At 41.4% G+C, this 13393-nt stretch overlaps 1 protein-coding gene across 1 annotated transcript in view; it reads right to left on the bottom strand.

Moving 5' to 3' along the window:
• LOC308492962 (maltase-glucoamylase-like) overlaps nt 1–13393 on the bottom strand; it is a 172235-nt gene that overhangs the window by 24201 nt on the left and 134641 nt on the right. The window contains exons 70-80 of the mRNA XM_081038512.1: nt 13286–13335; nt 11482–11649; nt 10133–10288; nt 8695–8958; nt 6967–7121; nt 5788–5956; nt 5072–5168; nt 4337–4449; nt 3739–3864; nt 1811–1939; nt 386–493 (exon numbers count right to left, since the gene is read on the bottom strand). Of these exons, the coding sequence (XP_080894638.1) occupies nt 386–493; nt 1811–1939; nt 3739–3864; nt 4337–4449; nt 5072–5168; nt 5788–5956; nt 6967–7121; nt 8695–8958; nt 10133–10288; nt 11482–11649; nt 13286–13335 (1535 nt within the window). The remainder of the gene's footprint in view (nt 1–385; nt 494–1810; nt 1940–3738; nt 3865–4336; nt 4450–5071; nt 5169–5787; nt 5957–6966; nt 7122–8694; nt 8959–10132; nt 10289–11481; nt 11650–13285; nt 13336–13393) is intronic.

Genomic DNA, 13393 nt, shown 5'->3' with positions numbered 1-13393 from the left:
TTTTGTTGTTTATGGGGGGATCAACTATATGGTGATGGAAGGAGAACTGACTCTGGGTGGTGAACACACAATGGGATTTATAGACGATGTAATACAGAATTGTACATTTGAAATCTATGTAATTTCACTAAGAATTGTCACCCCAATAATTTTTTTAAAAAACAATATTTCCATACAATAAAACAAAGCTCATTGATATTTTAGAGGATAAGACCTGTGACCTTGGTCTTATTAATGTTTATTGAGCTAATCAGTATCAGACAGATTTCTACTCATTCATTATTTATAAATTACCCAATGTATCTTGCCAAGATTTATTAAAAGCCTCTTTCAATCAAGACATTGTAGTGCTGATTAAGTCCAGGTACCTTCTCCCAATCTTTACCTTTCCCCAGACAATATCACTGGTGTTGGGCCATGTGATGAACACGTTATTCTCCTGCCCTCTGGTAAAAGGGAGGTACTGGGTCTCGTTTCCAGAAATGGCTGGATCCTACAATAAGAGGGTTTAAAACAGGAAACATGAGAAAAGCATTTCCAAGAAAAAGCCCCTCCAAAATTTTAACCATTCGCAGTGCAGAAAGAAATGATGAACTTCAATATAAACAAACAAACAAAAACACAACTCATGGACAATTTGCCTCCTGGGTAGCTGAGAAGTAAAATAATATACTGGTATTTCTCTATAAAATTCTTGAGGGGGAAAAAAAGCATGCTAATGTTTGAAAACAATTCCTGGAGATAAACTAGATGAACAAGACATGACTCTCAACTGGAGAAAGCCAATTTATTGTGTTTCCGCAGTGTAATAGCAATATTCTTTATGACTAGGAAACTTCTTTCTTCTATTCTGTGACCCAGCCTGTCCATTTAAAGTGGCCGTCCCATCTACCCCATCCCTTTCCTGCCCCAATTATTCTCTATAACAGTATCCTATTCCACAACTGCCGTATAAATTACCACCATCCAAAATTATATTTTGAATGTTTATTTATTGGCTGTATGCCTTCAATAGGATATAATCCCTATAAGAAAAAGGACATTGTTTTATTTAGTAATTTAGATTGCACACACACACACACACACACACACACATACACACACACGCACACATTTTTTAGAATAGTGCTTTTCAAAGACCCGGTGCTTGATGAATACATGAATGAATGAATGAATGAATGAATGAATGAACTAACAAAAAAAAAAGTCAGCAAATGCCCTAATTTTGGGAAGCTAGAAAGGAGGATCATTTGCAGGTAACTACTTCTATGTTTAACTGAGATATAACTTCCAATGTAAAGTAATAAATTGGTATTCTGTATCTTCCCTCCATTATTGGTGAGTTTAATGAAGAAGAAATAAGTCCCCTGAGCCTCACCACTGCTAGGTGATAACATAATTTCAGAGGTTTTTGCAACCCCTACGGTAAAGGTGAGACTAAAATACAGCTATTTTGAGGCATGGCCTGAAACAATAAAACGTTCTTTGCTGTTATATTCAGTATTTTAGCCCACAGTTCTTATTCTTCAAGAGAACATAGTAATGTAGCAATAAATCACATCTCAATGACAGTCAGGAAAAATCAACATTGCAAAGTATTGTCTTTTAAAAGCCCTTGTTTTCATTTGTTCTGTCCTCTTTTGTTGATTTGCTTTTCAAAACTTAAAAAAAACCACTATAGATCCACAGTAAGTTGCAAAAATGTGCAGGGAGTTCCCGTGTACCCCTCTTCTAGTTCCCCTTAATGGTACTATTTTTGAACCACGAACATAGAAACAGAAAATGGGATTTAAGCTTTCCAAAGACCTACCAGAATGAGGATAAATCTCGTGCCATTTTTCTTCATTCGCTCAATCAGGAGACCGAGGTTTTGAAAGTGGGTGCTGAGGGTGAAGTCCAGCTTCCGGTCCATGTAATCTATGTCTACGTGCTGCACATCCTACAGGAAGGAGGAAGCGGGGTGTTTGGGATCCCGCAGAGTAATCCTCAGGGCACCCACACTCCTCTGCCAGGCAGGTCCTGCTGCTAGCTAAGCCCAGCCCAGGTCCCTTCGAATGTATCTCATTATTCCCCTAGGGGGGCTTCTCCATCTGCTGATTAAAATTGCTTTCTAGTGGTTACCAGAGGGGAAAGGGGCAGGTGGGTGGTAGAAGAGGGTAAAGGGGGCCAAATATATGGTGATGGAAGGAGAACTGACTCTGCATGGTGAGCACACAATGCAATATACAGATGATGTATTACAGAATTGAACACTTGAAACTGATGATTTTACTAGCCGATGTCACCCCAATAAATTTCATAAAAATTTTTTTTAAATTGCTTTCTGATTCATGCATACAGATCACCTATCCCCATTTCTTCTTCTTTTGTTCCCCCAACTGGAGCTCTCTCCCCTTTCCTTCCCTCAATTCATATCTTATCCACTCTACAAATCTCAAATTCGATGAGCTATGAAAAAAGAAACAGTGCTACTTAAATATTCAAGGGTAGAAAGCAGGACTCCCCAGAAAAACAGAAAAGATTGCATATCTGTTTTCCTTTTCTTTTTTCGGTAAACCTGACTGAATTTATTCACATTTACAGCTACATTATTTTATAGCATTCTAAACTGTATATACTATTTCCACCATCCCCGTTTGTCTGGAGGGTCCTTGGGGTGAGAACCTTGTCTTCCCTTTTCTCTATACAGTACCAACGCAGGTATCCGCACATGAAATGCACTTAGTCAGTGATTGTTGAAGGATGGCTGAAGTGGTTACTATTCATTTTAAAAAAGAGATGCTTCTTTTTTAGCCTGATGGTGATAATCACCTGTATTGCCTTAATACTCTAGGTAAAACTTGTTTGAGGGACTAGAGACATATACATGAGCCAAAGCTGGGAAAGGATTGAACCAACATATTATTAATGTTGGTTGACTTGGTGAGGTAGATCTATGGATTTTTTTTTAAATCTTTTAATTTTCCTATCTTTTCTAATTTACATTCAGGAAGTATCTAGTATAGTAGTATGTGAAAACAAAAAAATTAAGCCTTGATGGATGTTTCAATTTACCTTTGATGAGAACATCATAAGACTTTATTTTATTCTCATCTTCCAAACATGGTTTGCCCTCCACAATCTCAGGAGGTGAATTAAAAGCATAGAAAGAGAATGAGTGATGAGAATTTGGTCTTTATAAGAGAAGAAAGAACATGTAATTTGTGGAATTCTGCTTACTGACAGCAATTGACTACACTTCTAAGGGCTTAACTAGAGGCTAGGTGGTGGTTGTAGGATCTGCACACATGCATATTCGTGTTTCAGAGAACATGAAGGCTTGGTTTTAACTACTTTCTTTCATGTCGTCACTTTATATCCATCCTCTCCAAGGACAGTCACAGTATAATCTCCTAAAATTGTCGTAATCTTGACATGATTCCCATTTAGAAATCCCCAAAGTCATGGCTTAAGCCCCGTTACAGATACTGTAGGATATTCCTGGCAACAGACAGGGAATAACAATACCCTCTGCTAACTTCTGAAAGATACATGTCCTTCAGTTTTGAACCCTTGATTTAAAAGTGCAGCACAAAATAAATTTAAAAAGCAATTGTTTCCACACAGGACTATCTCCACAGCTGCATTTTCTTTGCACTGAAGTAGTCATCAGTTATCTCTGTGAAGATATTTTAAATCTATAATTAGCCACAAATCCCCATAACTAATTAAACCACAGGCTGAGTGAGGGTTTCATACATAGGGAATCTGGGCTGCCATCATGTCATCGTACAAATTGGAGATTTCAGTATCATTCTGGTATCCATAGCGACTCAGCTGGAATCCCAAGGCCCAGTATGGAATCATTGCTGGCCGACCAATCAACTAGAATAAAAAAGAAAAATGGATCCAAGTAGATTTCTTAGGGGAGAAAATATAGTTGGCTCATGTTTGAAGCAACTTGAACAGATTTACTGAGTACTGTCTGATCTAAGAGACCTCACTCGAGAAAAAGAAGAAAGGCAAATAAACGTGAAACAACCATGGAATGCAGAATGATAGATAGTCTCCCTATATTCTAGAGCTTCCACTCTAGGAAACCTGAGAGCTCAGTAGTTATTACTGAGTAGAGATTCTTAAAAAAGCTATTTATCAAATAATTAAGAGACATACGGGATTACAGATTTGCCTTTATCGCCCCTTAACAGTAAAACCTGACTTTTTCAGCAAAGACAATGATAATGCAATAAAGAGACCCAAGGACCATTAGAAAGTAACTGGCCTTTCTCAGAGCTAAGAGTGTGGTAATACCCAGTAATCACTGGATGCTTTATCAACAAATAGAATGACTTCTGACCTCAGTGTATTGCTGAGTTACAAGCTCGGGGGTTGGCCCCAAAACCATATAAAAGTCCAAAATCCCTCCTGTGGTGCGGTACGTGAGGGCAGGTGTGGGCTGGAATGTCACATCTGTGAAAAAAAGAAAGAGAGAGAGAGAGAGAGAGAGAGAGAGAGAGAGAGAGAGAGAGAGAGAGAGAGAGAGAGAGAGAGAGAGAGAGAGAGAGAGAGAAAGAAAGAAAGAAAGAAAGAAAGAAAGAAAGAAAGAAAGAAAGAAAGAAAGAAAGAAAGAAAGAAAGAAAGAAAGAAAGAAAGAAAGAAAAAAGATGAGGTGCGTCCTTGAACCTGTATCACCCACATAGAAAATCTACCCTAAAAAAGGCTCTTTTCACTCTTTCTTTAGTGCCCACGTCCTCTAAAAAGTCTTCTCTCATACAGTGGAATCAGAGATGGATTGTCGGGTACCCCAAAGATTATCTCAGTCTCAGCATTTTATATCACTCTGTGAAAGAGAGTTAAAAGGTCACAGTAAAATAATGTCATGTAAAAGTAGGGACCATGTTTAGAGAAAATTTTACTCCTAATACCGGGCCTAGAGTTCCTCATATATCTTGAATAAACAAATAAATGAAAGGGCAGTTTATTTGTCCTATTTCCCTTGCCCTTGAATTTCCCTATTTCGAGTGATATTCCAGATCTCAATAAAGGGGTCACAGCTGTTTACGGTGGTCCACGGGAAAGATGCCTGTCTTACCCATGGCATTGCTGTTTAGCAGGAGCACCCCATGGGCGCTGCCATCTTCCTCCAGTGCCATGTAGTAGGGGTGGACGCCATAGGAATTCTTCTTGTACTGGGAGAGTCATGGGGGAGAGCAGGTAGGTAATCAAAAAGAGAAAAATCTAAGAAATTGTTTCCCCCTCATAACCAAACAGCGAACTCACCCTCCACACTGAAAATTCAAGCACGATGTTACAGCCTTTGTAAAGCCTTGCTTGACTCTCCCTGCCACCCCAAGTAAAAAGCTAAGTGCCACCCCCTCCATGTCTTCCTAGCTGATTGTTACGTAATTCTCTTATAGCACTGGTCACCCTGTTACCATTATTTCTGCAAGTCTCTTCCTAGCCTATCAGCCTCTCCAGAACAAAGAGAGTGTCTTCTTCTATGTGTGCGTGACAGAGTAATAAAAAGTTTATGAAATAAAATTCATAGTCCACAGGGAATATATATATGTGTGTGTATATATAATATATATATATATATATATATATTCTAAAAGACTAAAAGATTATCTATCTATCTATCTAATGTTTTTTAGGGACAGAGGTCATAACATATGGCCTCTTTCATCTAAGAACAGAATTTATGAATATAAGGTAAAGCTGATGAAGAGGGTACCATATATGGGCATATCGGTTAAAATAAATTCACCCAAGAGAAACGGATGGAAAACCTCATTCCTCTGTGCTTACCCCTGGTGGCTCATCTCGAGCAAACATTCCCCACGTGTTCCAGCTAATGTTTCTTCTGAAAGTCGTGTGCTCAGTTTCCCCAAAGCCGTAGATGTTCTGAGAGGGGAGACGAGTAGAAATGGAAAGGAACGTGTCGTGGAAGGTGAAGCCGGGGAGCTGCGAGTCCCAACTGCAACACAGAGGAAGACGTCATGCTGAGCTGCTCACAGGCCAGCGTGAGCAGAGGAGACATGTAGGATGTCTGGCTGACGCAGAAGTCTCCTCAGTCGTTGGACATCTGGATCCAGCTTCAAACGCTGTGAGATGACCCAGGTCATAAGAATGGACGGGACCCACTACCACGGTACTCTGCTTGCAATTTTGTTCTGTAGTTTGCAAGACTGAGAACTCCTTCTCTTGGTTTTGGGCCCCTTGAGAGCCTCACTCATTTCTGTATTTCTCGTTCTCATTGCCTGGCAGATCCGCTTGAATAAATGTATGACTAAATGCATAAGGTTTAAGCAAATTTTCCAGCAGAAAAGTGTGAAACTGTTAGACTGACTTTTCCAGATTGGCCCAAGAACTTCTTATCAAAGTAGTCAACCGACAGTCAGACATGTCGTCAAAGGGAGCCTGTATGTCCACATGCCCACATACAGGTGACAGTTCCTGTGAAGATGGGCAATGTCAGCCCCAGGCCAAATCCAGACCTTCAGTTCATTCCATTCAGCAGCAGGATAGGAATGAGATGTGATCATTGCTTTCATCTGAACACTGTGAAAAAGCTTTACATCTATAGAGTAAGTAGAAGCCAAGACTATCAGATGCCATTTCACTTTCCTTAGTAACCTTTGCTCCTCTCTCCTGACTCTTTCTAGATGAGGCATATACAGAATGGATTTCTATTTTACGTTATCTGTTGTACTCAACAAGAACAGGGAGTAGCACGTGTATTTTTCTTTTTCTGAAATCAAGCAACACTTAGTATTTTTAAACCCTTGATTAATTTTTCTTGTTGAGTGAATGACTCATTGAAAAGACTATCCCCACTGAATTTGGGTGTAACAGATATCCTCACTTTAAAAAACAAACACCCACTTAGAGTCTCCAACTTTAATATTTCACTTGCATTAATTAGAATAGAACCACTGTAATTAGATTTAGAACCACTCTAATTAGAACCAAATAAATAGTGCTTACATCACAGTGTCGGAGCTTTTTCGTCGAATCTGGATCCCGAAAGGATTGGTCTGAATCCTGACGTCATACAGACGGTTTGCAGGGGAGCCAACAGGAGAGCGAGGGGTGTTCAGAGGCACTGGGACCTCATACCTTTTATTAGTGGGATCATAGATCTGACAAGGAGACAGAAAGAGACTTTCTGATGGAATCCCAAACCTAAAAACCCCTCATGGCAACTCGTAAAATTCAGTTCCCATCAGGAGGCACCAATCGATGTGAGGTTTACCCATCTGCTATACCGGACACAGATCCTGAACTGCAAAACTGCCTCAGTAATACCCATCGGAAGGCAGGGAGGGCACCCCACTGAAGAATGTGTGATTTAAGGGTGTAGACTCGTATATGTATATGTATATGTATATGTATATGTATATGTATATATGTACGTATATACGTACGTATATACGTACATATATATATATATATAGAGAGAGAGAGAGAGAGAGTATGAGTGTGTGGCATGTGCACGTAACTGTAAGATTCTGTGTGAACACATGTGTATATGTTAGACATTAGAGCACTGGGTTTTCATACAGACTTGGAGATCTTCTTACTAGTGAAGCTGCCAGATGTTGCTCACCTTTTCCATTCCTAAGATTGTTCTTCCGTACCCACCATTTGTTCCCACCTACCTAACAGGATTGTTGTGTGGGAGAAATGAGAGAAAGGCATGGTGTTACGCAAGATCAGGCAATACCACCATTCGGGGCAGTTGTCCTTTTTCTCGTCACAGTGTTCACCTATATATTATGCTTAGGACAAGTCTTGTCCAAAGTCTTACTTCTCATCACTCTGTTTCTCAGACCCAAAGCAGCAATATTCCCTGGGAGCCCGTTAGGAATGCAGAATTGCAGGCCCCACCCCACCCCTTCTGAATCTGAATCTTCATTTTCACAAGATCCCCAGGGGTGATTCATCCAACATGAAAATGTGAAAAGCAATGTCTAGAGCTAAGCTGTCCAAGGCGGTAGCCACTGGCCACATATGACCATTAAGCACTTGAAATTGCTAGTCTGAACTGAGATTTACTATAAGTGCAAAATACACACCAGATTTGAAGATTCTACAGTAGTATCGCAACAAGCCCATTTGCATTACACGGTGAAATGATAATATTTTAGCACACTGGTTAAGTAAAATGCTATTAAAATCAATTTCCCTTGACTTTTTTACAAATATATTTTTAAAACTACGGTTATTAGAATACACATGTGGCTCACATTGCCTTCTATCTGAGCAGCTCGGTGGGTCTCAGAGTGTGGCCTCTTAGAGCATCAGCATTCCTGGGGAACTTTCTAGAAATGCAAATTCTTGGGCTGGAAACCCTGGGGGTGAGGCCCAGCCTTCTGAGTTTTCATAAGATCTGCAGGTAATTTCGATGCCTGCCAACACTGCAGAACCTCTCCCAGAGACGTAACTCTAACGTTGGAAGTGAGCTAATGCCACTCATGGGTTTACGACAGAGAAGATACATTTTTCTCAGGGCTAAGAAAGATGTTTGTGACTTAGAGCACCCATCGTTAGATCAAAGGTCACCTCCTGGCTCTCCTGTTGCCTAACTTTCTGACTTTCATCTCTCTGGGCCTCCACACCTTCATGTGTAAAAGACGCTTGCATGACTTCCATCCACACGGAGCTGCACGTTCAGACCACGCTGAGGACCAGAACCGGCCCCACGGGGATTACCTTGAACTGCAGCATGTTTTCTGTGTGGTAGATCACCCTGAGGTTAAGGAAGCTCGTTTCAGCAGAGAGAGGATCGGAGGCAGCCGCCTTTGCTGCGGAGGGGGGTTGCGTGTCCCGTGGTGCTGACCTGGCTCGCATTGACTCAGAGGCCGTCAGGTGGGTAAGGTCTGTGGTGATGCCAGTGGGCAAATACTGAATGTTGCTGGCAGCATACTGAGGGACGGTGTCATAGAAACAGGTGGGCACGCCAGGAACGGTTGTGTGCTGGAACAAGAGGAGGAATTCTCGGTCAGCCGAGGCTCTGATTAATAAAGAAGTTGGTTAGCACAGACTAAGTCTCTGACACCAGGTCCATTATTAGGGGTTGAGTTACATTCACCCCAAAGATGTTTAGTCCTGACCCTTGGTACCTGTGAAGGTGACCTTATTTGGATATAAGATCTTTGCAGGTGATCTAGTTCAATGAGGTCATCCAGGTAGGCCTAATCTAATACGTCCGGTGTCCTAATTAAAGGGGAAATTGGACACAGAAACAGACATGTACCCAGGGAGATGACACCCTGTGAAGATGAAGGCAGAGATTGGGGTGATGTTTCCATAAACCAAGGAACCCCAAAGATGGCCAACAAACCACCAGAAGCTAGGAGAGAGACATGGAACAGGTTCTCCCTCATGGCCTTCAGAAGGAAACAGTCTTGCCAACTCCTTGACCTTGAACTTCAAGCTCCCAAAACACTGAGATAACAAATTTCTCTTATTTTCAGTCACCCAGTTTGTGGTACTTCATTATGGAAACCCCAGCAAATGAATACATTCGTTTCTCTCCCTCTCTCTCTCTCTCTCTCTCTCTCTCTCTCTCTCTCTCTCTCTCTCTCTCTCTCATACACACACACACATTTGCGCACGCCTCCTATTATAGGTCAGTAGTGAGGGTCAGCAGGAAGCCAGATCTGGAGACTGGAATCCTAAGGCAGGGTTCTGCTCCCCGGGTCCCCAATGCCCCATTGTGATCTTGAGGAAATCACTTCTTTTCTCCGGCTTTCTTTCTCTCTGTTTTTCAAATGGAGAGAAAGAGTTGTACCTCATCTTCCTGCTTGGACTCTCGAATAGATGGGGAAAAAAACCACTTAAAATATTCAATGCACAATGTATTATTGCTATGTTAAAAATGAAAGTGGCATTTAAAGTAATGTGGTTGGAGGAAAGAGAGAGCCACAGCAGCAATGAGTCTCTTCTGATTCAGGATCTCGGAGGAAAACACGGATCACCTGTCACTCAGAGTTGGCGAAATAATGCATCCTTGGACAGAGGGTCATTTTCCTCCTAAAGAATGAGTCCATTCAAACCAGCAGCACTCAGGAAGTGTTTTCTAGGTGCTTCTCGTGGGACAGTTTTCACAGTTTCCGGCTCACCGTGGCAACCCACTCCTCACACGTACCTCCCACAGGCATCCCCGCTGGCTGCAAATCTTCTCAGAGGCAGTGGGCTCCTCAGGGTAGCAGTTGAACTTTTCCAGGTCACTGACCGGAAGATGCCACGCAATGGAGAAATTTTTTCCCAGGGCCAGTTGCTTGAGATCAGTGATTATCACCACCTGAGGAAAGAGAAAAGAGGCCAAGGTGACAAATGAGGACATACCTGGACAATAGGCTTCTCTGATGGTCTGAAAGTCAGGACTGGGAGAGCTAATCTCTGCATCCAGTACCACTTAGCCATGGAGTAGGTGGAAAATTATTGTTTTTCCTCTGGGGCTTTCGATCTCCCTGTCAGGAAAGGCACTTGGTTTATTCCTGAACTTTCTCACCTCCTCGGGTGACCGTGGAATACTGAATGGGAAGGGCTACAGGTCAGAGGCGTGGTTGTCATTGTTAGACCATTCCCTTCTGGGAGTGATGCTCATACATTTTAATAATACGATAATCATAACAATGGCTAACCTTTACTGAGCACGCATGTGGGCCAGGGGCTCTGACGACCACTTCATATGCATTATCTCTATTCATCCTATAAAGCGATCCTATGCTGTGAAAAATAGGACCATGTCCATTCTGCAAACCAGAAAACTGAGGTTCATAGAGGTTTAATGTTTTGCCCAAGATGGTAGAGCTAGGATTGGAATCCCATTCTGCCTAACTCTAGAACACAAGCTCCTATCCTTTGCTCTCTGTGTTGACAAAATGGAAGGGGGCTGCCCTCAGAAGTAGTGGACTTGTTAGCACTTGGAATATTCAACCAACAATTGGAATCTTTTGTCTGAGATTATCATGTAAGGGAATCATCCAATAAGAATAAAACTGGATGACTCCTTGTGTTTTATTGAACTGTCATTCTCTATAATGATATATTTGCTAAAAAGCTTAAAACACTAAGGTAAAATATCAGCCATGTCTCAAAGGGAGTCTTTAACTTCAAAGACAGGGTAAATGTGTAAATACTCTCCAGAATGTATCGAATAACATAGTTCGAATAATGTATCAAACTACATCACACCCGGAAGCAGCATGTCTAGTTTTAAATTTGCCTAGAGAAGAACTGTCTTCCTTCAGTGTTTCACTGAAAGAACTGTCCTCTTCATAGCGTTAACGAAGCAAAGTGTAGGGGTCCGTGTGACGCACACACACGTTTCTCCTTCTGCATCCTGCCTATGATATGGTAGATTTCCCAGCATGCCACTGGTCTCGGTTACTATCCAAACTCAGAAAAGCAAGGGAGAGCTAGTTGTCAGAATCTCAGGCCAGGGCTTTTGGCAAGGACTCTACAGGATGACAAAACGGAACCATCTCCCACCTTCGATGAAGCATTGTAGTAAACGTTTGAAATGGTGGTGTTAACATCCTCAACTACGACTCTAAAGTTGGTAGGTTGCTTGTCCATTCCCAAGATTATGATATCTGTAAACATGAGGTTGTCAGGGTCCGTATAATTATTACGTATAGTTTTTGCCTGTAGATGGTTCTAGGGGGGGAAAAAGTCAGGTTAGAGACCAAGTACATCACACTCTAACTATGCCCAAATACCACTCAACTTCTTTCTTTCTGAGATCTGTTATGTTCTTTATCTCTGAGGTTCTCAATAGTGCCAGAGGATTGTCCCCAGAGAATTTGTTAACCCACACTCTTAACAGTCCTAAATCTTTCAGTAATATGTCATGCTTGCTTTGGTTCACTGGTTATTTATTGATTTTGTTACTCAGAAAATGTTCCTGTCATCATGGAATTTTCAAGTGGACAAGATGGTATCACAAACCAAACAAAAAGACACAAGCACACAAGGGACTCATTGGCTCACAAAGGAATAGACATACGCACAAAATAATGTCCCCCCCCCCAATTGTTTCTTTTCATTTCAATGATAATGCTGATAAGAGCTAAGATGTATATAAATACTTACTATGTGCCAGGCACTGGACTAAGCATTTTACTTGTATTATCTCAATCAATTCTCACAGTAAACTATGGGATTGAATCTATAATGTTCCCCATTCTTCAGATCAGGAGACTGAAGCCCAGAGGTATTAGATAACTTATTCAGGAAACCACCATCCAAAAGTTACAAAGTTGAGCTATAACAAAGAAGGTGGAGCTGAAGACTAAAGCTAAAGGGGAATTAGATGGAAAAGGAGCCAATCCCCAAGCTTATATGTTGTATGAGTCCATTCTTGTAACATTCTTGAAAGGACAAAATTACAGAAACGGAGAACAGATTGGTGGTTGCCAGGGGCTAAGAAAGGGGAGTGGAGAGAGGCAAGTAGGTGCAGCTATAAAAGCAACATGGGGGCTTCTTGTGGTGATGGCAATATTCTCTAGCCTGGTATCAATGCCAATATCCTTATTGTCACATTATCCTATAGCTTCATGAGATGTAACTGGGTAGAGAGTAAAAGGGAGCTCTCTGTATTATTTCTTACAACTACACGGCACTCTATAATTATCTCAAAATAAACAGTATCACTGAGAAAACAATATGAATTTAAAAGAAAGGAGACATCAGGGAAAGAGTGCTCCACAAATAAATCTCTGCCCATGTACAATCAGGCTTCTGACAAAACCACATTAGAATTCTCCCATCGTCTGCCAGCCTCATTGCCTTTCTTTCTCTTGGTTCCCTTGGGAAATAGAGACAAGGCCAGTGACATTATGTCTTCCAACCTCTCAAAACTGTCACTTCATGACTGTGCCCAAGGCCAATATTTAGGGGCTGAAAAGGAAAACTGCTAGCCAAGAACTTCCAAAAGGTACTCACCCCCTGCCTCCCCGACACACACACATCTCCACATACCACACACACTTGCACTCTCTCAAATAAGGGCCCATCTTTGAGGCCAGGACTCATCCATAGAAAACTCAGAGTCAATGATTATTTTTCCCAGAAAAAATATGAGTTCTTCACTGAACTCAGACTGAATTTTTACTGGGCTTATACATCTAACAGACATTAAAAACTTTCATGTTAACTTTAATCTTTTCCGGGGCCATGGGAGTCAGGCAGTGTTCCTATTCCACACAACTAAGCCCCTCGGGCAAATCCAAAACTCAACAAGCAATCACAGAAAAGAAAGCACACTGTGTGTTCTTCAAAAACCAGTACTTACAGAGGTGACAGAAAAATTATACAGAATATAGTTCTCTTCAGTTACAGCATCTGAAAGACAAAGGTTGAGGGGTCCCTGTTACACGGGACACAGAAGCTGTGCGGTCAC

The sequence above is a fragment of the Rhinolophus hipposideros genome (genome assembly GCF_964194185.1).
Source record: "Rhinolophus hipposideros genome assembly, chromosome: 25".
Lineage (NCBI taxonomy): Eukaryota > Metazoa > Chordata > Mammalia > Chiroptera > Rhinolophidae > Rhinolophus > Rhinolophus hipposideros.
Note: the sequence above shows the minus strand (reverse complement) of the source record. Positions and strands in the feature narration are given on the sequence as shown.